The sequence below is a fragment of the Sturnus vulgaris genome, chromosome 27, assembly GCF_052056855.1.
Source record: "Sturnus vulgaris isolate bStuVul1 chromosome 27, bStuVul1.hap1, whole genome shotgun sequence".
Taxonomy (NCBI): Eukaryota; Metazoa; Chordata; class Aves; order Passeriformes; family Sturnidae; genus Sturnus; species Sturnus vulgaris.
The window spans coordinates 6,298,392-6,323,340 of NC_142269.1; the positions used below are offsets into that span (position 1 = coordinate 6,298,392).

Consider the following 24,949-nt stretch of genomic DNA (forward strand, 5'->3'; position numbering starts at 1 on the left):
AGGACACCCACTCCGGGCTTCCTCCGGGTGCCTGACGGTACCAGAAAATTCCAAAATTCCTAAAAGTAAATCCGGATCCGTGGCAGGAGAGGGTGATGGAGTCCCCGGGCGCTCGCAGCCCTCCGCCGGCCTCCTGCAGCCTCAGCTGTGCCCAGAGCCCTGCGGAGGGAGAGCGCAGAAATCGGGCAGGGCGCGACCACGGACCGAGGGCGCTGTCCCGGGCTCCCGGTGCCCCCGGCCCGGCACAGCCACAGCCACAGCCCCTGGCCCTGTGTCTGCCCCGGCTTTGCCAGAGTTCCCTACCCTACCTCTGCTTCTGTCCTTTCCCAGTCTCAGCCCTTGTCCTCGTCCCTTTTGGTGCTCCTGCTCCTGCCTGTCCCCGTCCCCTTCCCCGTCTCCGTCCCTGTAGCGGTCCCAATCCCAATCCCAGTTCCTGTCCCTGTCCTTTTCCCTGCCGCTGTTGCTGTCGCTGTCGCTGTCCCTCCTTCCCCCGGTCCGCTCGCTGCCCTCCCCGCCCGGCTCTCACCTGCCGGCCACAAGGCCAAGGCCAAGGCCAGCAGCCCCGGCCCCAGCCCGGCCGCCATCGTGCCCGGCCCCGGCTCCGCGGCAGCCGCACAGGAGCCGAGCGGAGCCGCGCTCGGGCCGCTCCCGCCCGGCCCCGCCTCGCCGGGGCAGCGCCGGCGCCTCTGCCCGGCCCCGACACACCCGCCCCGGGCCCCGGGCCCTGCCCCGGGCAGGAGCAGCACAAGGGCAGCTGCGGCAAGCGACGAGAGACAGCCCCGTGTGAGGCTTGATTTTCTCTTTGGGAGCAAAGAGCGTTATAGACACGAGACTCTTTCACATCTCGCTCGACAGTGCTCAGTGGCCTCCTTTGATTTTCCGAATCTCTCTCCTGGGAGTGCCTGGGGTTGGGCAATAAACTGGGATGGGACACAGCAAAACCACTATTGCCAATTATGCAAAGAAATATTCCACACTGGAATACGTGGTTCTCTGTAATAAAGCTCAGGGAAATGAGGAAAGGGGACATTTGGAGTGATGGCCTTTTTCTTCCCAAGGGATCATCCTGTGAGACAAAGACCATTTTTCTTAGACATGGCTAAAAACCTGCCTATAGATGAAGAATGGCGACGTAAATTTATTTCTCTTGTCTTGCAGACTCTGCTTTCTTTTCAATTGCTGAAGTGGAACATCTCTCCAAGCTAAAGAAGCTGTCATAGCTGACCCTGTTTACCATGAGGAAGGGGAAACTGGTTTGGGTTAAGTGTTGGGATTGTCAAAAGTTTTCAGGTTATCATAAGTGCACAGAAACTCTTTTCAGTGATGCCCATTGACAGGACAATGATCACTGAGCACAGACAGAAAATCACAAGAGGTTCTCACTGATCATCAGAGACAAATGCTTTTTCACAGTGTGAAGGTGCCCAAACACTGGCAGAGGCAGCTCAGGCACCTCGTGGAGTCTCCATGCTTGGAGATAATCACAAAATGTTTGGTCATGACACTGGGGAAGTGGAGCCTGTAGAGAACTGAGGCTGCAGAGGGTTGATTCAGAAGGACAGCAGCTCTTGAGAAGGAACCATGGTGGAGTCATTTGACTGCAGACTGAGGGAGGAAGGGAACATGAAGCAGTAGAGATGAAGACCTGTGATTAATTGTTAAGAAATGATCCCACACTTGATTTCCTGTTGTGCCTTTACTTTTTGGAGAGAAGAGGCAGAGAATTCAGGAATGATGCTTTGAGGATGAGCCTGGGAGCAAACAGGGATAAAGTGGGAGCAAGGCATTTTGTCCATGTACACAACTCCATTCTTAATCAAATTGGCAATAAATCAGAATCCCTGCAGTGTGCAGTAAAGGCCAGGAATACCTGTGGTGCACAGTGATGGCACCTGAATTCTTGGAATCAGCCCTGACACCCATTAGCTCCCGGCCACTGGCAACTCTCAGCTTCCAACATCTAACACAAGCTCTGCCAGAGCCCGGAAGGTTTGTGTTTAAGCTCATCTGCATTTCCTGTCCCCGTGCGAACAGCACAGAAATACCGGGCAGAGTCCTGAGCTTGCAGGGACCGCAATGAGAGAAGAGCCACGGACAGGGAATTGTCCCGAGAGACCTTGGCCCGACCCTTCACTGCAGCCCCGTATTCCACTGTACTGCCAATGGTATTGATAAAGGACACCCACTCCGGGCGGCCTCCAGGTGCCTGACGGTACCAGCGAACATTATAATCCTCGAAGGTGAATCCGGATCCGTGGCAGGAGAGGGTGACGGAGTCCCCGGGCGCTCGCAGCCCTCCGCCGGCCTCCTGCAGCCTCAGCTGTGCCCAGAGCCCTGCGGAGGGAGAGCGCAGGAATCGGGCAGGGCGCGACCACGGACCGAGGGCGCTGTCCCGGGCTCCCGGTGCCCCCGGCCCGGCACAGCCACAGCCACAGCCCCTGTCCCTGTGTCTGCCCCGGCTTTGCCAGAGTTCCCTACCTTACCTCTGCTTCTGTCCTTTCCCAGTCTCAGCCCTTGTCCTCGTCTCTTTTGGTGCTCCTGCTCCTGCCTGTCCCCGTCCCCTTCCCCGTCTCCGTCCCTGTAGCGGTCCCAATCCCAATCCCAGTTCCTGTCCCTGTCATTTTCCCTGTCGCTGTTGCTGTCCCTGTCTCTGTCACTGTCCCTCCTTCCCCCGGCCCGCTCGCTGCCCTCCCCGCCCGGCTCTCACCTGCCGGCCACAAGGCCAAGGCCAAGGCCAGCAGCCCCGGCCCCAGCCCGGCCGCCATCGTGCCCGGCCCCGGCTCCGCGGCAGCCGCACAGGAGCCGAGCGGAGCCGCGCTCGGGCCGCTCCCGCCCGGCCCCGCCTCGCCGGGGCAGCGCCGGCGCCTCTGCCCGGCCCCGACACACCCGCCCCGGGCCCCGGGCCCTGCCCCGGGCAGGAGCAGCGCCGGCCACGCCCGGGCCGCGGACACAAAGCGGCGCTGCGAGCTTGGGCAGCGCCTTCTGCCAAAGGGACCCGAGCGCTTCGTGCCCAACGCGCCCAGAAATTCGCCCTCGGAGCACACAAGGTCGCTGCCGTGCGCGGCTGCCTTGGGCAAAATGCTGCCGGCAGCTGAGGGAGGTGATGGCTCCTCTCTCCTCGGCACTGCTGAGGCCGCACCTGAGTACTGCGGGCAAGGCTTCACTCCCCAGTTTGCCACCTCAGGCAGTTGTTTGTCACCTGAGCAGGGACTCAAGGACGCTGAGCAGACAATCACAAAGGGAATTTATTATTTGATACTTGAACTAAGCACAGGGCTGTGGCAGATGCTGCTGCAGAGCAAAGCAGGTCAGATCTGTGCCTGATCAGCGACTCTTGCTCACATCATCCCTGAGTGCTTGTCCTGTGCTCGATCCGAACACCCTGGTCCCACGCAGGCGGTGCAGACAAGTGATCAGTGGTGCAGGAAAGTTCATTCTTGAGAACCCAGGCCCCTACAGGGAGTGGAATTTCTCCTGCCTTCTGGCTGATTCCACCACTGGCCATGGGTCAGTGCCTGGTTTCATTGATGGATAAATCATCCATCCTATTTTCTCTTCTTCTGGGGCATTTCTGCGTGAAATGTAAGGGAGAGGGAGAAAGAGAAGTTGCCCTTGCAGTCAGATAATTACCCGTCCTCCTAAGGAGTTTCTGTGATGGATATGCCCTTTTCAGCTCTTTGTTGCCTCTCCTGATTTGTTCTGCACATCTTTAAGTGGATGACTTGCCCATTCTCATGGAATTCATCACGATGCTTTCCCATGTAACCTCTTGGCGAGAGGTTTATTCTTTCAGGATGCTTTTAATGTTCTCTGCCACAGGAGAGAGCTCTCACCATTTTGACTTTCTCTGCGGGGCAGATGTCAGACACCACGCTCTATGTGTGAGACTCACCAAAGGAAGGAAAAATGAATGTGCTAGAGGTGAAAACTGTCCTCAAATTAATTTAAAAGTTTTCTTGAAGTTCACCTGGTGTATGGTCTTGTCACTGATAGTGTGGGAAAATACAAAAAGTCTCCTACAGCATTTTTAAGTGCCAGAGAATGAAAGCATTACTTTATTTTGGTCAGGGTTTGCAACAGAAATCATTTCATCCAAACATTGCGTGAGTTGTGAAGAGAAAATCCTTCCATCACCCAAGGTTGTCACTGGATTTTTCCTGTGCTTCTACAATCACAACCCAGGGAAATTCATTGGTTCAGTGTTCACTGGTCCCAAGTTACACAGTTTGTAGTATTTGGTTTCCTATCGATCCCTTCTCCTTTGATAATATTTCAGTTCTCATTCTTGCTTGTCTCATCTCTCTTTTACCAGACCCGGTGCCTCTGACCATGCCAGGGGTGATGTTTGGAGTTGATGTTCATTAATGGTTTTTATCTTTTGTTTATCTTCTGTGCTGCTCGCAGTCTGCTGAGATGTCAAGTTCTGGTCTGCAGTGCTGAAACAATTCCTTTGGAAAGAAACTTCAGTTCCTTTCCCCCTGGGCAAAGATGAACAAAACGCCTGATTGAAGGTATAGAAAGAAATTTAAAATTTCTTGTCATTACCCTCAGTATGAGAAAGGTATCACAGAAATGCAGAACGATTGAGGTTGGAAGGGAGCTCTGGGGGTGATTGGATCTGCCCTGCTCTAGCAGGAGTGTCTGGAGCTGTTGGCCAGGGACCATGTCCAGGTGGCTTTTGAATATCTCCAGGGACAGTGGCTCAGCCTCTGGAGATTTTCAAAGGCTGTCTGAGCACAATCAAACATGGACACAAAGGAATCTGAAAGAGAGCAGATATAAAACTGTAAAAATGTTTTGTACCAAAGAGTTCAGCTTATAATCCTCCTCCATTATTTTGGTGTCATGGGATCCCTTACTGGACAATATTGTTTTTTCAGATTTCAGGATAATTCCACATGCAAATAGGCTTATTTTAACACTGGGTATTTAAATGTGGAGCACAGTATCTCTACAAAACTCTCCTCAGCTGGTATCAGTTGGGAGAGCTGCAGATTCTGTCCTCTTCTATGGAATTAACCACACTGACACAATCTTAGAATTGGACTGGAAACAATTCTGTTCTCCTGTTTTCTTAAGCTGTGTGTTCTGCACAGGAAATGCCAAGGGAAAAGGCAGAGCTTAGTGGGGGCAATGTGGGACCCTGTCATGAAATGAGGGCTTTAGGTGAATGAAACCCTCACGGTCAGAGGTGTCAGCAAAAGCAGCTTTAATACAAATGTACCAAAGCGTGGCACAGTCCAACAGCAACGCTCACTCTGCAGCTCTGATACATGGATGAAACAGGGACAGGAACATCGAATTAGAATTAATTGGGAAAGATTGATGTGGAGACTGGGAGGGAGAAAAGCCTTATTTCCCCTACACAATGTGGTTAACTTGTTTTTTCAAAAGCAGGGGAGGCTTAATCCTTCCTGCTGTGACTGAGTCACAAATGGTGACCACAGCATCCTGCCTGCAGCTTGTGAGAGGGGCTGAGCTGGGGAAGGTGTGAGCTGGGCTCTGTTAGGTAAGAACCAAGTTGCCATGGAAACTATCACTCCATCAAACCACCCAAAATCACTTCCTGCTGGCCCCTTGCTCCTCTCCCTGAGTGCCAGACAACAGCAGGGTTTCTTCTCTGCTGCTATGAGCATTTTCCTCCCTCATGCCTTCTGCAAGGTCTCTCCTCACTGAAGCTCCTGAATGTGCCAGAGAGACACTTCCCTGCACAGCCTCTGGAAAAGACACATTCGGCCAACAGGAAATCTCCATTATCAAAGCTTTGTTTATGATCCCCGTGGGCTTTAGGACAGCTGGATTTCGGCAATCTCTGTCCCAGCTTCAGAAGAAAAAGCACAGAGGACCCACAGCATTTTAGCCTAGTATAAAACTTTATTTTCATCACTACTACAGGAACCTAAAATGCACATGAGCTATATTTGGCAGAAGAAATACAGGCTTGATAAAGAAATGAAAATGATCGGGATGAATGGCATCACTTCAGGTCCCACACAGCTCTTCTCATCTGCAATACACACTTATGAAATCGATCTAAAACCCAAAGCTGCAAATGGCAACCACAGGGCTTGAATTCCCTCAGCAGCACTACTGCAGTGGCACAGGCAGTAACACAACATGCCTCGGAAAGGAGCTTTTAAAAGGCCACATATCTAGGGTGAGCATTGGAGTTTTGAAAGCTATTGAAGCAGCTTGGACACTTGTGTGCAAATGCCACAAGAGTGGGGAGATGACTTAGCAGGAGGATGAGGATAAATTCACTCTCCTCAGTTCTCAGAGGAGAGCAAACAGCAAAAGCACTTAAAACTGTTCAGTGTAAATCATCTGGCCAGGCAGGAGTGAGCAGTGTTCAATGTCTTCAGGGGAAGGTGCTGCCTCGTGTCCTGGCTGGTCTCTGGCAGCTGCTCTGGCCCTGCTTGTTCCAGCCCCTTGTGCTGCTGGTTCACGTTCTTTCCTGCTCTTCTTCGGGTTCCTCTTGCCTTCATTCCCCATGACTGGAAGAGCAAAGGGGGGTTAAAACTGCATTTAATGAAATTGGGCCTGGGAACCCGTGTTTGATAGCTGTGAGCTCCCTTACCTCAGAAAAGAAACAACTTGATACTCATGAGGGTGTTGATGGCGATGCTCTTTGCCAGCAGGACTCTCAAACCCAGCACAGCCATGGACAGCATGTTCACTCTCTGCCCTTCAGCATCTGCTCAGTGACCAGAAAAGAGCAGAGAGATCATGGTCTGCGTTTTGATGTTGTGGTCTTGGCACAAAGTGGGACAATGCACAGGGGATGGTGTCAGGGAAAGGAAGAGCAGCAAAGGAGCAGAGAGAGAGAAGATGGCAACAACAGGGGAGCCCAGGGTCTGTCTCTGCTGCTTTTGGCTTCCTGGGGCTTGTGTGTAACTGCAGGAGTAACCCTGGAACAGCAGCTTGTGTCTGCTGAAGGTGTTGTCTTCTGCCTCCTGTGCCCTGCAGAAAATCCATTTCCATGCCTTTATCCCCCAGCGAGCAATGGAACTTCACAGCCTGTTTGGGGAACTCACCTTGTGCTGAGTGCTTGGGCTCTGTGCTGTTGCAAACCCTCTTACTGGGCCCTTCAGCCACTGGTTCATCAGCCTCTTCTTCTGCAGCATGATAAAGAAAAGACATTTTAAACTCTATCCACGTTTTAGACAGGATTAAGGGAAATGTTCCTGTGACATTTCCTGTAGGAACTTGAGGAAAGTTGGGGCTCAGATGATCAGTCATTACTTCCAACAATAACTTGAGCTGACAATTTTTCCATGCAACAGCAGGAAACAGAAGAATTCCTACATTGTTTTGGTTTTACTATTTGAATGACCTTCAAAGCTGCAAAACAATCCTGCAAAATATAACAACGTACTTTGTTACAAATCCCTCCAGCACCTCCTATCTTTAACTTTTTGCAGGATGTAGAAAGGCTCTAAAGGTTCCAGTTTGTGCTGCAGCAGGTTTGCTGCTTCATGGTGAAATATTTAGTCATAAGGGAATTTACATTTTGGACAAATAGATTGTGTCTTCCCTCTTCTCCCCCAAAAAGGTATCTCCAAGTAATTCAAGAGTTGAAACCATTTCTTTCAGATGCTTTGAAACATCTTTCATCTCTCCCTGCTAAAATCCCCAATGTCTTTCTCATTTCTGCTGGCTGCCCAGGGCAATGCTGTCGAGAAGGAGAACACAAAGCCCCACAGGCCACTGTCTCCAGAAATAAGTGACAGCTGTGCCACCAAACTGTACCTGGATGTGTTGTTGTCATGGTGCTGTTGTCGAATTTGGCCGTGCAGGTCAGCTCTGTGTCTTTGGTCACATTGACCACTTTAATTGCATTGTACAACCCCTCTGATGTCAAAATGGATCTGCTCTGTTCATATACGACCTCCTTAGAGGGCATCTCCAAGCTGATGCTCTTTGTCTGAATATTCCTTGCCAAACAAGCTGCTTTCCCAGGGCTGCCACCTTCTTCCAGTTTCTTTGATTTCATCACAATGACTTGAGGGTTGGAAGTATTGGAAATATCTGTAACGAAAAGCATGGTTTGGACAGGATTGATTTAATTGCAGGTTTTCCCAAGTGCTGAATGATCGAAAATTCACATGTACTCCAGCTGTAAATGATTTGTAACATCCTCATTAACTACCTTATATGTCATTGTTTGCCAGTAGAGGTGCAATTAATGATGGATGATTGTTTAAACTCACAGCCAGCTGTCTTACAAGAAAACCATTGGTGTCAATAGAATTGCAGAGGCAGGAAATCATTGTGGTACCATGATTTCATTTCTAAACAAAATACCTTTGCCTCTAGATCATATTATTTATGGAGAATCAATGGTTATCACAAAAAACAATATTAGAAAACCAATAACTTAATTCAGATTAACAATTTGCATTAGATTAAAAACATGGAACTGACAGGAATCCTCCAGCAGCCTTCCTTGCCAGAAAGGGCTCAGCTTATGAAAGGCTGTCAGACACATCCACAAAGATTGACGTGTCTGCTTTGACAGGAACACCCTGAGGGTCTCTTGGGTAAAGAGAGGTGCTTTAGGATTTTCATTTGGCACGGTGTCTGCCTTGCAGGTGGGACAAGAGATCCCTCAAGTCTCAAATTTTCTTCATCCTGTGGTACTGATGGAGGTTTGATCAAGGGGCTCTGACTTTACCCCCTTTCCCCATCAGCCCTATGGCACTGCTGAGGAACTGAGGTGAAAGCCAAATCGTGCTCTGCCACAACTTCATGGGTCGGCTCTCCTGAGCCAACAGGCACAACTACACACTTGTCCACACCTACAGCAACCACACACCCAACAGAAATCAAACATTTCCTTCCCAGGTGTTGTACCACGGCTGCCCAGAGCCTGTCAGTCCTGTGCATTCTGTGTTCTCTGAGAAGACCTTGAAAGGCTTTTCATGTGGTCTCCTCTCCAGGCTTTCCAAACAGCCAGAATACAAACAAGCAGCTTCTCTGCAAGAGCTCCCTGGGCAAGATCATCAGCAAGAAATCATGTACACGGTGCAATTGTAGTTCAGAGAGCAGAAGATTCGTTTATTCTGAGTCTAGTAGACTCACAGGAGTCCCACTAGTTTGCATTTTGTGACAATCCAGCCATGAATTCCTACCACTGCTTGCTTCTGGAAGGGATTTGTGTTTTATGTTCTGAACATTTATTTGGACAAAAAGTTGTACTTCTCCTTCTCTTTAGTCTTATAAAGTCACAGGAGGAGTCCTCCATTCTAAAATGTAATGGGCCCGAAATAGCATGAAATGTTCTTACAGTACTTTAAAGACCTCTAAAAGCCCAGCAACAATTCCTGAGGGATGCACCTGAATCTTAATATAATGTAGATCTACACCAAAAACCCTTCTGCCACCCCAACATTCACATTCCATCAAAAATCTCAGGGTGACCTCATCCTTTAATCTGCATCATGGAATTCCCAATAAAGATAGGAACTGCTAAGGCTTCTTATCATCCCTACTCCACACATTGGTCTTTGCAGAACCCACACACCTTGGCAGCCAATTGTCTTTCATGCCAGGAGCTCAAGGATTTGAGGCACTTGTGAGAATTTAAGCCCAAGGCTCTTTAACCTCCTTCCTCCTCTGTCCCCAGGGCACTGGAATTACTTACCTGGGGACACTCTCAGTGTGGTGCTGGTGTCAAACCAGAACTTCTCCAAGCAGGCAGTTCCAGATCTGTCTCAAAACTCCTCAGCACTGTGAGCTCTTCTCTGAGCTCTGCAGTCCCGCCCCAAGTCAGTCAGTTGAAGTCCACTGGAGAATTGGACACTTGACAGGAAATTTGAGCCAGAGTGCTGCCCAAACTGGGAATAAGTTATGCCATGCTAAGTAGTGCCCTGCTGGTGTTTGGGGATCATGGAATAATGGTGCTGTGCAGAGTCAGCCCAGTTGTTCCTGGGAAACCCTTCTGAGCAGATCCTAAACCTCAAGCTGAGGATTTGGCTTGAAAGCCTGGCTGGAGTGAGAGTGCACTCACGGGAATATTGCAGATGAAAATCCTTACAGTGAACCCAAACCATTCACTTTCTTTTTTACCTCCACCCCAATATTAATTGAAGTTTTAGAAATAAAGAAATGTCACTTACTTGGTAGAACTGTGAGAGTCGTCCCTGGTCCAAATATAAGCTTAGCTGTGCTCACAGTGCTAAGACTCATTCCAATAACTCACTCTTTCCTCAAGGTGCTCAAAAGTGCTTTAAAACAGAAGATGAAAAGCCAAATATTAGTCCTAATTATCCATGGCAGCTAGTCCCTCGAGGTAGCTATAATTCCAAAACAGGAAAGAAAACATTTAATTGAATATTTCAATGATTTCAAATAGCTTGGTTGATTATTGAATTTTCAACTTCTCCCTTTCTTCCACCTTTAGAAACTTCATGAGCTCTTTTATATGTACAAGATAAAAGGCAATACAGAAAGATCATTCTATTTCTCTTCTTCATAATTGCAATCGTCCATCTCCTTTCTTTCCCAAAATATCTCACCCTTTCTCCCTCTTCTTGTTTTTGTACAGGTCTCTGTGCTGCTTGTATCATTGTGGTATACTCCAGTCCAAAACACTGTGATATATTTCATAGCAAAAACTGTCTCTGTTCCACTACAGAGAATTTTGAATTATACAGGCAGTCACATGACTTCTTCTGTGGTTTTACACCCAACACACCACCTGAAGAAATCATAAAGCTTGCAAGGGAGCGTGTCAAATAATATCGGAAAGGTTGAGTTGTATATGAGAACTTGGGGATTACATGACCCCTCTGGAAAGTCTGAGAGAGTTAATCTGGATAGAAAGCAGGAAAATAGTCAGTACTTGTTGTGTTATTTCAAACATTTCTTACAATGCAGTCAATTTCCCTAATTCTCTCCCTGTGGGCTTTAGTGGCAGTGTGACAGGTGTACTGGGACGTAGCAGGCTGGCTCTGGGGAAGTTGGGAAGAGAGGATTAAAAGCAGAAGAATCAGGAGGATCAGAAACTGCTCAAGTAACCTTTGAGCTGGGAATTACTCTCAATACCCCATGGTGAAATGCATCCAGGGATCCTCTAGCACGGAGCCAGTTTAGATGCCAGTGTCTCTCTCTGCCTCTGTCTGGCTGTTGCTCAGGGATTCCCCCAGGTCAGCACGGTCAAGGAAATAATTGTAATGTTTGTGAGTTTGTGGCTGCTCCAGCTGCTGCCTGTGCTGCCTCACACAGGGGGTGGTGGCTGTTTGAGTTGGAAAGACAGGTGTCTGCCAAGGAAGGTGAGAACCTCCCTTGGAATGGAAAATATGATCTTCTTCCCTCTGACTTATTATAATTTTGAAATTAGGGGCTTTCAGGCAAAGAGGCAGGACAAGGATTACCAGTTCTTTAGCAGTATGTGTGTGTATAACAAGGCAAACAAACAACCCCACCGGCAGCGACACCAAACAGAAGCAGAGCCCAGTCCCAGCTGCTCTCGGCTGCAGGCACTTTCCCCTTGGGTGCAGTTCCGGGCACAGCCAGCAGGGGCGCTGCTGGCTCGCGGCCGGGCAGGGTGGGTGCGATGATTGCCCTGCAGGGGGCGCTGTGGCGCCAGCTCGGCCGCCTTTTCACGCTGTTAATGGCGGCTCGGGGGGGGAGGGATGGAGAAGGGGCTCCTTTACAGACCCACGGGATGGAGAAGGGGCTCCTTTACACACCCAAGGGATGGAGAAGGGGCTCCTTTACAGAGCCTCAGGAGTAGCTGGTCGCTGTGCCCCTCCCTATGGTGAAATGAGCCGTAACAGGAGCCTGGAGCAGCAGGCTGGAATGGCAAGAGCTGAGCATACCCAGGGTGGTAATCAAGGTGTAGCACAAACTCTGCAGCTCTGGCAGGAGCCTCACGGGTGTTGGGGGTTGGATTGCTCCCATTTTCTTTCTGTTGAATTCCTCCCATTGTTATGCTAAGTAATTGTGGCTACACCTTGAAAAAACAGATAATGTTCTCTCGTAGGTGGGTGCGTGGAGGGGGGGGGGAACTGGAAAAGGAAAGGATGGGGGGTCTGGAGCGGGGCTCTCTCTCTTGCTTGGCTCGTTGGAGTGGGAAGACAGCCTGGGCTCCGCTCTGGCATCTCCCCCTGCCATCCCAGCACTGAGATCCACACTCCCTGCCTTTGGACATCGCTCTGCTGCTCTCCCACCTCACCCTACTACCTCCGGACACTCTGCTGAGCACCACGACCGACACCGTGAGGGGGGAGTCACTTTCCCATCCCTCTCTCCCCTGGGCCGCGGCCGCCATCACCCAGCCCTCTTCAACTGCGCGGGACCTGCCCTGCCCACAGCACCGGTAACAGCACAGGGAGACGGCCTGCGGCCAGAAGGGACTGGAGCCGAGCTAGACTGTTCTGTTCTGTTGTCAATTTTTATACCTGTTGTTGTTATTTTCTGCCTTGTTAGATACCAGTAAAGAACTGTTATTCTTATCCCCATATCTCCTGCCTGAAGGCCTCTGAATTGGACCTAAAATAATTAAAAGGGAGGGGGGTTGCACTCTGCATTGCAGAAAAGGGGCTCTTGCCTTTCCTTAGACCATACCTGTCTTTCAAACCAAGACAACGGGGCTGGACGGACACGGGGTGTAGAGTTAATGTGAAACAGTGGCAGACAACAGCGGGGCTGGGCGGGGGATTCCTCACTTGGAGAGTTCACCAGCCATGGCTGATCCCGAGCTCAGCAAAGGCAGTGGCACGGTGTCCTCCTGGCTACCAGATCCTGGTGCAGCACGTGCTGGCTCTGGGCTCCCAAGTGTCAGAGAAGCAGAGAAGAAAGCTGGCCAGCCCTCGTCACAGCCCGAAGGTAAACAAAAAAATCAGGCAAGAAACACAGGGCAGCAGTGTCTCCAGTCAGTCACCCTTGCCCTGTGGATCCTGAGGTGAGCACCCCCACCAGAAGGAAGCAGCAGCCCCTGGCCCCAGCCCTCTCAGGATCCCTGCTGCCCCTCACCCACTGAGATATTCCTGGAGCCGGGGGAGGCCGTGACCATTCCAGACTAAAACCAGAAACTAAACCAAAAATGGTGAGGGAATTTAAGCCATCTCCAAGAGAGCAATATGGTGTCTTTGGTTGCAATACAGGATTTGACTGGAGGTGTGTATTCTATCACCATCTGTTGAAACCAGGCATGGCACTGATCCTTATTTCTGTGGGAGATATCCTCTGCTAATGGGCCATCTATTAAAACCAGCTAGGTCAGTATTCTTTATCTTTTCCACAACCCATCCTTCCTCCAGGAGATATCTTCTGTTAATGGTCCATTGAGTCCCACTGAATGACTGATTAAATTACATCATCCCACTGGGAGATGCTCCAGCCAGGGGCAGGAGCCAAGCCTTTCCTACCTAGATAAAAAGTGAGATCTGGAACACCAAGACAGCCCTTTTTGCACTGGATTCCAGAGGAAAACCAGACCTTTGCACATCATCACTGGAACTTTGGAAGAAAACCTCACTCTTCTACAGGAGCACTGCTCCACCAGAACAACATCTGTCACTGCAGGAGGATGCAGCCACGATTGCATGGCCCTGCTGCCAACACCTTTGTTACCGTATGGACTAGAAATCCTGAATATTAGAATATAAAATGTATAAACCATAATAGTAGTAGTAATGCTAAGGCTTGAAGACTGCAGTTCCCAGAGTAGGCCCTGGGAAACTAACTTAGGAATGTGCTGTGCTGAGAGCATGCAGAACTGTTAGTGATAAGGTTAAAGTATAATCATAAATAAAGTACTGGTGGTGGGCAGTGGCGTAAGAGAGAGATTGAGGGGGACAACACTATAGTCCTTAGATAAGCAACCATGTAAGATTTATGACGCAAAATGCTATCTTCAAGGTGAATGTATCTATAGAAGAATGTGTACTTCTGCACATAAACCATTTGTAAAAAGGGTATAAAAAACCCTCTAAAAAGGGAACCAGTGGGATCCTGACTTGGGACGCGAGTCCGCAGGTCCCCGGGCCCTGAATAAAGCACCGCATAAACTGACACTCTGTTAGTTTGTGTTTTACTTGGGGTTTCGGGCAGCACCTTGACTGAATGACGGGGGGTCAGGTTGGATACTGACTCTGTATTTGGGTTTGTTCGCTGTAATACTGTATTTCTGTTTTAATTTCCCTAAGAAAGAACTGTTATTCCTATTGCCATATCTTTGCCAGAGAGCCCCTTAATTTCAAAACAATTTGGAGGGAGGGGGTTTACATTCGCCATTTTAAAAAGAGGCTCCTGCCTTTCCTGGCAGATGACTGTCTTTCAAACCAAGACATATGGGTAGAAAACATGAGAGAAATAGAAAGAAATTGGCGAGGCCTTCTTTAGACAAATGGGACATTCCTGGGCTCCAGTCCTCATGGGGTGCTGGAAGTGTGTCAAGTGTCTGATGGCAGGACAGCACAGCTGAGCACACACACTCAGGAGTTTACTGCAGTGTGCTGATGCAAACTTGCTGACACAGGTGGCTGCAGAGCTGGACCTCTACTTGCCAGTGAGGAAGAATTGGTGAGGGATGTGAGGTGGTTGGGGCAGCCTTGGCTGCAGTGACCATGCAGTTGGAGCTCAGGATCCAGGGAGAAGAGAGCACTGCAAATCCAGGACTGGAGCCCTGGGCTTCAGGAGAGCAGAATCTGGGCTCTTCAGGGATCTTCTGGGGGGAATCCCATGGCTCATGGCCCTGGACAGAGGAGGGATTTGGGAGAGCTGCTCATTTTCAGACATTAGCTCCTTGAACCTCATGAATGAGGTTTTCTTGACAAAGCAGTAAGTCAAGAATTTTGCAAGAAGGCCAAAATGATGAACAAAGGGCTCCTGGATGAACTCATAAAGGGTAAAAGCAAAACAAGCATAAGTGCTTCTTCAGCCCCTGCTCTGATGTCTATAGCTGAGAGATTCCTACTGGGAAGTGCCATTTCTGGTCTCCAGGTCTCCTTCTTCATGCATCTGATTCTGGCCATTGTTGGATCTGAAGTTAAAAGGATCTTTGTTCTTAACAAAAGTCTCCTTTGTCCTCTGAGGCAAACAGAAGAATATAATGCTCTGCTAAAATGGAAACATAGAAATACAGAAGGTTCTTGCCCACTTGTGTTCTACTGGAGCTGGTGATCAAATGTCTGTTTGCAACAGCCAAGAATTCAGCGTGAAGAGTGAAGAAATTGGTTTTGGAAAAAGACAGTTTGTGTGTGGTGGTTCAGTTGTTTTCAGTCACTGTGCTCCGTAGCTCGCACTGTGCTAGACAGTTCTACAAAAACATCTGGGTTTTTTTTCAGTGCCACGTGATGTCTCCTCTTTCATGTCTCTGAGGAGCTCCCTTTTGTTTTTCTGTGCCTCTACACTGCTCTACTTCTGAACATCTAACACTGTTCCAGAGGATTCCCGACACTAAAAATGACATTAACATCCTTGCTTGTTTTGGCATAGTGGGCAGTTAATGTTAATCTCTCTAAAATATTGCCCCTGACTCTTTGGAAAGGAATATTGTTGTTAGAAATGTCTCACAGAAAAGGTCTGGTTACTGGTTTCTCTTTCAACACACAGCAAGAGAGTCAAATATGCATATGGTAAATGTAAATGAGACTGATAGTACTGTAGATTTAATCAGCATATACAGCTTGATTAAGAGGATGCCCTGGCAAGAGCAAACAGAGCTCTGAAGATTGCAAAAAGTTTGCATCAAGTCTGGCTGTTGGGAAACAAGATTTTAGTAAGTATAAATGCAGAGTTTGACTGTGTGATGTTTAACTAGATGATTGTAGTAAAATATTAGCAGCCAACCTGTAAATGGTATATAAGCACATGTAGTGCTCAGTAAAAACTGGATTCTGATCACCATTCAGTAGTCCCCGTCTCTCTCTCCATCATCAATACATGGTGGCACTGTGTAACAGTGGTGGGGGTTTTGCATCATTTAATTAGAGGTTTGTTTTCATTGATTTTGTTTACTTAGAACTGAAATTAACAAAAACACGATGGAAATGTTTTTTTATTGTGTTTGGGCTTGGTTGTTTATTAAATTTTATCAGAAAGGATAGAACGTTCAACAGCACTTCTAGCTACTTGCTAGAAGTGAGGAAAAATGGCAAAAGATGCAACTGCTGCAAGGTTGCTTAAAGCTAAACAGACCAATAGAGAATTAACACCTCTTTTATTTATACTTTTGACCTATTTCTGCTTTTAACCTAAGTTCTCATGACTCTTAGTGTGACATTGACTGACCAACTAGAAACTACGACCTGAAAATGATAAAAAAGAAGGAAGAAGAGAGAAGATGAAAGAGACAATGCCCAAAATCCTAAATATTGTCCAATACCTATTATATACTATAAAAACCTCAATTTAGAACCCATCACTATGTGAAAGCAAACACTTCTATTTCACTGCACCAGAGATTTTAACTTCATCACTCAAATTAAGAAGCCCTCTCCAGGGCCTCAAGTTAAAAGCAGTGTTCTCCAGGGGGTCAGAGCCTGACAGCACAGAAAGCTCAAAACCCGCAGGTTTCTGGGATCCAACAGCATTGCAGGGACATCTCCCTGTCCTTGTCTCAATGCACAAGCCATAATTGCATATTTTCCCCATTTATTCAAGGATGAGCACTGAAAGAGCACCTTGCTGAGCACCTGGAGGACAACCAAAGGCAACTCACCACACCTTCTCAACTCCTCCTTCCTCATCAGGTGCTCTGTAGCAGCCACCCAGAGCAAACTCATCCCTGCTCACCTGGCTTTGCTAAACAGCCTGGCTCCATCCACCACAGCACTCTGGCAGCTACAGCAACACATCTGCATCATCCCATGGCTCTGCAGCCAAGGCACAGAGGAAAAATGAGGCTGTGCTGGACAGGAGCCCAGGCAACGTGCACTAAACCTGCACTTGCCCAAAGAGCCTGGGCAGTTGCCACAACAGACCCTCCTGCACCAGAAATGGTGCCAGCCTTTCTCCCAGCCCTCCCTCCACTGCCTTTTAGTGCCACCAAGCCAGAGGGATGTTTCCTGCACCTGCCATTGCCTGACAAGAGCCCTGGGGAGCAGCTGCTAGACAGAAATGCTGAGACATCTGTCTTCTCCATCTGTCAGTTTTTGATCCATTCTGATACAGAGCTGCTCCAGGGTGATTCTTGCTCCACAGTAATACATTGCTGCATCCCCTTGCTTTGCTGCCAGGATTTCCAATGTGAAGCTGTTCTTGGAGCTCTCCACTCTTCCCTTAAAGTGACCTTGGAAATCTTTTCCATAATAATCACCCACGCTATAAATCCATTCCAGAGTGCCCCGTGGGCCCTGGCGGTACCAGAACATGTCGTAGCTTCCCATAGAACCTCCCTTCACGCTGCACTGGAAGGTGCCTGGATCTCCCTCTTGCACGGTCAGTTCCCTGGGGTGCTGCTCCAAGGTCACCTGGCCAGTGACTGCTGCAGAGAGCAAGAACAAGCCACAGTCACTCCAAGATTCAGCAGAGCTCAGGGCAATGCTAATGGAGCTTTGGACTGGCACTGGACCGGTGGAAGGACAAAATCCTCCTCTTTGAAGCCAGCTGACACAGAGGGACAGAGCTGGCAGCAGGTGTCAAGGCTCACAAGGAAGGACATTCCACAATTCCCTCCCTCCTTTTCCCTGTCAGACAGGAAGCTTTCTCTGATTTTCCCCAAAGAGGCAGGAAGCATTTGCCCCATGGGATGACAAATCCCTTTGTCCTTGCCAAGACAGGATGGTGAGGAACCCACTCTGCTGTCCCTGAAAGTGCTGTAGATGAGCCCAGCAAAGACAAAGGCGTGTCACAGGCCATGGGGCTGGTGCCCTGCGCTGCCATCCTGCAGCTGGTGTGTGCCAGAGGGGCCGCAGTGGCCCCAGGAGCAGAGTGTCCAGTGCCAGGGCACAGCGCTGGGCCCCAAGATCTGAGTGCAGCAGGGAGGAGCCCTGCGTGTGCCCAGGCTGCAGGGGAGGCAGCTTGGATGGAGGTGACGAGCTCACAGGGGCAGGAGAGGAGCAGGGCTGCTGTCCCCGTGCTCCCCAGGCATGGCTGGGCAGCTGGAGCCGGGGAACAGGTCCGGCTGCAAGCGCTCAGCAGCTCCCCAGAGCCGTGCAGAGCACAGGGCCACGCTCAGCTCCTGGGGCCAGCAGCCCTTGCCTGCACTTACCTACAATGGGCAATAAGCCCACGCACAGGGCACTCCACATGGCCAGCCCCGCTCTGTCTCGCCTCTCTCCACCTTCTCTCTGCCTGCACAACAGCTCTGCCCACACCTGCCCTGCCTGGGCCTCTGGCACTGCTCTCAGGGCCACTCCCTCCTGCTCCCTCCCTCTGTCTGTGACAACACTGAGGGGGAGAGGTGGGGCAGGACGAGCAGAACTTGAAGCTCTCGCTGCCCTCCTGGCTGTCTCTCATTCTGCACGGTGCAAGAACAGACTGTTTGTTGGGCAGGAAATGCTGTGCTGGCTAAAGGGGACGTGTTTCTCAGGGGCCAGCCCTGGCCTTTCTCTCAGATGTCTTGCAGGCTGCTGCTGAGATTTTGGAGCTGACTGGGGAGGCTGTCAGCTTGTCCTTCCCCTGGCCCCTGGCCCTGGCTCTGCCGAGCTGCTGCTCCCACATGGGACACCCCAGGATCGCAGCTCGGCTTGGCCAGGGCACCCCTAAGCCAAAGTGCTCCTCACCCTGCTCCCTGCACTCTGGCCCAGCACCCTACTCCCTCCCCAGTGATGACATTTCTCCAGCTGCCTCCTGCTCTCTAAGGCCTCCTGGACCCCTGCCCATCAGCAAAGGCAACCCAGGACCCTGCAGGGACCAGGCTGCTCAGCACAGCCAGGACACTGCCTGCCCTGTGTCCTTCCCCTCCTCAGCAGGAACCCAGGGCTCTCCCTGTGACCACAGAATGGGACAGCTCTGAGCCCTGACACTGTCATTGTCCTGACTGCCACCACTCTTCTGGGAGCATTGCCCACCCCACAGACTGTCTGCATCCTTACCCTCCTCCCTCTTTCCCTGGGTACTTGGACATGGCACCTTGTGGTGAGGACTATTAGGATAGGAGGGGTAAAAAGGAGATGGAGAGGGTAGAGAAGACCACTGAGAATGCGGGCTGGAGGATGGGAAAAGAAGCAGTTGGGTGCATGGTCAGGGAGGATTTGCCTAGTCCAGGAATAGGAGGTCAGGGGCCTCATCCTGCTCTCAGCCTCTTTAGGAAGGGGAGAGGGATGTTCTCCCTGGTAACACGGTGATAGGTCGTGTGACAGTGGCCCAAAGCTGCACCAGAGGAGTTTTAGGCTGGATATTAGCAAGCATTTCTTTACTGAGAGAGTGGTGAAACATCGACACAGGCATCCTAGGGATGTGGTCAATGCCCCAAGCCTGTCTCTGTTTAAGAGATGTTTGGACAGTGTCTTTTGAAACATGCTGCAACTTGTGTTCTGCCCTGAAAGGGGTTCAGCAAGTGGACTAGACAGTCATTGCAGCTCCCTTTAAATGGAAAAAGTCCTCTTTTCTCTCTCCCCTGCCTTCCACTCCTCTCCTCTGCAAGCCCCCAGGAGCAGTGAGACCCCATTTCCCTGACCCCAGGCACAGCCCACTCACTGACTCTCCCCTTGCATGGGCTGGGACCCACGTGAACATGCAGGAGGGGAGGAAGCTCATGGAGTTCAGGAACACCCCAAGTGTCTCTCTGGTCCCTCAGGGTGCAGTAATTGAGTGCACTGACCCCAGCTCCAGCCTGCTGATGGTCAGTGTCCCAGAGCTCTGGTCAGCCTGGCAGGAAAACCTCGTGTGGGCAAAAGGGGCTGTGTGGCTGTAGGAGCCTCCATGGCCCTGGCACTGCAGCAGCACTGCAGGGCTTCACCAGGACACTGCTGACACCAGGCCATGTAAATATAGCAGGTTTAGGGGCTGTAAGTGCAACAGAGGGTCCCAGTGTTCCCTGCTGCCACCACCCTGCAGAGCTGGTTGTTTGCCTCTGATCACCTTGAAATGCACCTGAAAGAAAATCAGGCCCTTTGCATCACTGCTTTGCTCTCAGTGGTGCAAGGACATGGCCCCCAAAAGGGTCAAAGGAAGCAGGGAAAGGTGTTGCCAAAGCCCAGGTGCTTTGTGTGTTCCACTTAAGAAGGGGACCAAGGAAGGCAGAGTGGGACTGCAGCCTGGCAGTCACCAGGCTGACTGGATGACAGAAAAACCTGGAACCTCCTGTACAGAATAGAACATTGCAACTGGGACTCAGGAGAAGGAAAGCCTCCGTGGTGGGAAAGGGGCTCTTGACAGAGACCAGGATCACTGGCGCTGCATGGGGATGGCCCCTGAATTCTTAGGAACACTTTGGCACATTTGAATCACTTTGGAATTCACCATCTCCAAATTCGGTGGGTGATGAGCCAGACCCCAGAAGGTTTGTGTTAAAGCTCAGCTGGGTTTCCTGTCCCCGTGTGAACAGCACAGAAATACCGGGCAGAGTCCTGAGCTTGTAGGGACCGCAATGAGAGAAGAGCCACGGACAGGGAATTGTCCCGGGCGATCTTGGCCCGACCCTTCACTGCTGCCCCGTAGCCCTCTGTATTGCCACGGAGGTAGCTGATAAAGGACACCCACTCCGGGCGGCCCCCGGGTGCCTGACGGTACCAGTAAATATGATAATCCGCGAAGGTGAATCCGGATCCGTGGCAGGAGAGGGTGAGGGAGTCCCCGGGCGCTCGCAGCCCTCCGCCGGCCTCCTGCAGCCTCAGCTGTGCCCAGAGCCCTGCGGAGGGAGAGCGCAGGAATCGGGCAGGGCGCGACCACGGACCGAGGGCGCTGTCCCGGGCTCCCGGTGCCCCCGGCCCCGCGGAGGGAGAGCACAGGCACCGAGCGCACTGCAGCCACAGCCCGAGGCTGTTCCTCTGCCGTCCCAGTGCCCCTGGACAGACACAGCCACAGGCGGCACCTCGGTTCTCCGGGGAAAACACCCGTGCCCGGGGTGAGGCCCTGCGAGCCCTCCCGGGGCTGGGCCTCACCTGCTTCAGGAACTGCGGCCGAACCCGTGGACAGGGCCTGCCCCTGTCCCTTCCTCCGTCCCTGTTCCTGCTTCAGAAATTTCCCAAGCCCCTGTCCCTGCGCCTTTTCTTGACCCTTCATGTACCGGGCCCTGTCGCTGTCGCTGTCCCTCCTTCCCCCGGCCCGCTCGCTGCCCTCCCCGCCCGGCTCTCACCTGCCGGCCACAAGGCCAAGGCCAAGGCCAGCAGCCCCGGCCCCAGCCCGGCCGCCATCGTGCCCGGCCCCGGCTCCGCGGCAGCCGCACAGGAGCCGAGCGGAGCCGCGCTCGGGCCGCTCCCGCCCGGCCCCGCCTCGCCGGGGCAGCGCCGGCGCCTCTGCCCGGCCCCGACACACCCGCCCCGGGCCCCGGGCCCTGCCCCGGGCAGGAGCAGCACAAGGGCAGCTGCGGCAAGCGACGAGAGACAGCCCCGTGTGAGGCTTGATTTTCTCTTTGGGGGCAAAGAGCCTTATAGACACGAGACTCTTTCACATCTCGCTCGACAGTGCTCAGTGGCCTCCTTTGATTTTCCGAATCTCTCTCCTGGGAATGCCTGGGGTTGGGCATTAAACTGGGATGGGACACAGCAAAACCACTATTGCCAATTATGCAAAGAAATATTCCACACTGGAATACGTGGTTCTCCGTAATAAAGCTCAAGGAAATGAGGAAAGGGGACATTTGGAGTGATGGCCTTTTTCTTCCCAAGGGATCATCCTGTGAGACAAAGAGCATTTTTCCTAGACATGGCTAAAAACCTGCCTATAGATGAAGAATGACGACGTAAATTTATTTCTCTTGTCTTGCAGACTCTGCTTTCTTTGTTTTTCAATTGCTGAAGTGGAACATCTCTCCAAGCTAAAGAAGCTGTCATAGATGACCCTGTTTAGCATGAGGAAGGGGAAACTGGTTTGGGTTAAGTGTTGGGATTGTCAAAAGTTTTCAGGTTGTCAGAACTGCACAGAAACTCTTTTCAGTGATGCCCATTGACAGGACAATGATCACTGAGCACAAACAGAAAATCACAAGAGGTTCTCACTGATCATCAGAGACAAATGCTTTTTCACAGTGTGAGGATGACCAACCACTGGCACAGGCAGCTCAGGCATCTCCTGGAGTCTCCATGCTTGGAGATAATCACAAAATGTTTGGTCATGACACTGGGGAAGTGGAGCCGTAGAGAACTGAGGCTGCAGAGGGTTGATTCTGAAGGACAGCAGCTCTTGAGAAGGAACCATGGTGGAGTCATTTGACTGCAGACTGAGGGAGGAAGGGAACATGAAGCAGTAGAGATGAAGACCTGTGATTAATTGTTAAGAAATGATCCCACACTTGATTTCCTGTTGTGCCTTTACTTTTTGGAGAGAAGAGGCAGAGAATTCAGGAATGATGCTTTGAGGATGAGTCTGGGAGCAAACAGGGATAAAGTGGGAGCAAGGCATTTTGTCCATGTACACAATTCCATTCTTAATCAAATTTGGAATAAATCAGAATCCCTGCAGTGTGCAGTAAAGGCCAGGAATACCTGTGGTGCACAGTGATGGCACCTGACTTCTTGGAATCAGCCCTGACACCCATTAGCTCCCGGCCCCTGGCAACTCTCAGCTTCCAACATCTAACACAAGCTCTGCCAGAGCCCGGAAGGTTTGTGTTAAAGCTCATCTGCATTTCCTGTCCCCGTGCGAACAGCACAGAAATACCGGGCAGAGTCCTGAGCTTGCAGGGACCGCAATGAGAGATAAGCCTCAGACCGGGAATTGTCCCGGGAGATCTTGGCCCGACCCTTCACTGCAGCCCCGTAGTCCACTGTACTGCCACTGCGAGAACTGATTGCGGACACCCACTCCAGCCGGCCCCCGGGTGCCTGACGGTACCAAAAAATAAGATAATCCGCGAAGGTGAATCCGGATCCGTGGCAGGAGAGGGTGATGGAGTCGCCGGGCGCTCGCAGCCCTCCGCCGGCCTCCTGCAGCCTCGGCTGTGCCCAGAGCCCTGCGGAGGGAGAGCGCAGGAATCGGGCAGGGCGCGACCACGGACCGAGGGCGCTGTCCCGGGCTCCCGGTGCCCCCGGCCCGGCACAGCCACAGCCACAGCCCCTGTCCCTGTGTCTGCCCCGGCTTTGCCCGTGTTCCCTACCCTACCTCTGCTTCTGTCCTTTCCCCAGTCTCTGCTCTTGTCCCTGTCCCTTTTGGTGCTCCTGCTCCTGCTTGTCATTGTCCCTATCTTAGATCCGGCCCGCCCGCTGCCCTCCCCGCCCGGCTCTCACCTGCCGGCCACAAGGCCAAGGCCAAGGCCAGCAGCCCCGGCCCCAGCCCGGCCGCCATCGTGCCCGGCCCCGGCTCCGCGGCAGCCGCACAGGAGCCGAGCGGAGCCGCGCTCGGGCCGCTCCCGCCCGGCCCCGCCTCGCCGGGGCAGCGCCGGCGCCTCTGCCCGGCCCCGACACACCCGCCCCGGGCCCCGGGCCCTGCCCCGGGCAGGAGCAGCGCCGGCCACGCCCGGGCCGCGGACACAAAGCGGCGCTGCGAGCTTGGGCAGCGCCTTCTGCCAAAGGGACCCGAGCGCTTCGTGCCCAACGCGCCCAGAAATTCGCCCTCGGAGCACACAAGGTCGCTGCCGTGCGCGGCTGCCTTGGGCAAAATGCTGCCGGCAGCTGAGGGAGGTGATGGCTCCTCTCTCTTCGGCACTGCTGAGGCCGCACCTGAGTACTGCGGACACGGCTTCACTCCCCAGTTTGCCACCTCAGGCAGTTGTTTGTCACCTGAGCAGGGACTCAAGGACGCTGAGCAGACAATCACAAAGGGAATTTATTATTTGATACTTGAACTAAGCACAGGGCTGTGGCAGATGCTGCTGCAGAGCAAAGCAGGTCAGATCTGTGCCTGATCAGCGACTCTTGCTCACATCATCCCTGAGTGCTTGTCCTGTGCTCGATCCGAACACCCTGGTCCCACGCAGGCGGTGCAGACAAGTGATCAGTGGTGCAGGAAAGTTCATTCTTGAGAACCCAGGCTCCTACAGGGAGTGGAATTTCTCCTGGCTTCTGGCTGATTCCACCACTGGCCATGGGTCAGTGCCTGGTTTCATTGATGGATAAATCATCCATCCTATTTTCTCTTCTTTTGGGGCATTTCTGCGTGAAATGTAAGGGAGAGGGAGAAAGAGAAGTTGCCCTTGCAGTCAGATAATTACCCGTCCTCCTAAGGAGTTTCTGTGATGGATATGCCCTTTTCAGCTCTTTGTTGCCTCTCCTGATTTGTTCTGCACATCTTTAAGTGGATGACTTGCCCATTCTCATGGAGTTCTTCACGATGCTTTCCCATGTAACCTCTTGGCGAGAGGTTTATTCTTTCAGGATGCTTTTAATGTTCTCTGCCACAGGAGAGAGCTCTCACCATTTTGACTTTCTCCGCGGGGCAGATGTCAGACACCACGCTCTATGTGTGAGACTCACCAAAGGAAGGAAAAATGAATGTGCTAGAGGTGAAAACTGTCCTCAAATTAATTTAAAAGTTTTCTTGAAGTTCACCTGGTGTATGGTCTTGTCACTGATAGTGTGGGAAAATACAAACATTCTCCTACAGCATTTTTAAGTGCCAGAGAATGAAAGCATTACTTTATTTTGGCCAGGGTTTGCAAAAGAAACTATTTCATTCACACATTGCGTGAGTTGTGCAGAGAAAATCCTTCCATCACCCAAGGTTGTCACTGGATTTTTCCTGTGCTTCTACAATCACAACCCAGGGAAATTCATTGGTTCAGTGTTCACTGGTCCCAAGTTACACAGTTTGTAGTATTTGGTTTCCTATCGATCCCTTCTCCTTTGATAATATTTCAGTTCTCATTCTTGCTTGTCTCATCTCTCTTTTACCAGACCCGGTGTCTCTGACCATGCCAGAGGTGATGTTTGGAGTTGATGTTCATTAATGGTTGTTATCT

The 24,949-nt window shown here is 51.4% G+C and overlaps 1 protein-coding gene, 1 pseudogene and 2 gene segments (V, D, J or C); all 4 read right to left on the bottom strand.

Moving 5' to 3' along the window:
- Positions 1–24,949, bottom strand: part of LOC106864004 (M1-specific T cell receptor alpha chain-like) — a 370,462-nt gene that overhangs the window by 285,541 nt on the left and 59,972 nt on the right. The gene's annotated exons all lie outside the window — the stretch shown is intronic.
- Positions 1,193–2,765, bottom strand: LOC148221105 (Ig heavy chain V region 914-like). The segment is given in 2 exon segments: positions 1,193–2,334; positions 2,708–2,765. Coding segments are annotated over 2 exon segments (432 nt in total).
- Positions 5,855–10,585, bottom strand: LOC148221106 (T cell receptor delta constant-like). The segment is given in 6 exon segments: positions 5,855–6,494; positions 6,578–6,694; positions 7,035–7,115; positions 7,750–8,028; positions 10,119–10,226; positions 10,518–10,585. Coding segments are annotated over 4 exon segments (546 nt in total).
- Positions 20,403–21,248, bottom strand: LOC148221107 (Ig heavy chain V region 6.96 pseudogene; annotated as a pseudogene).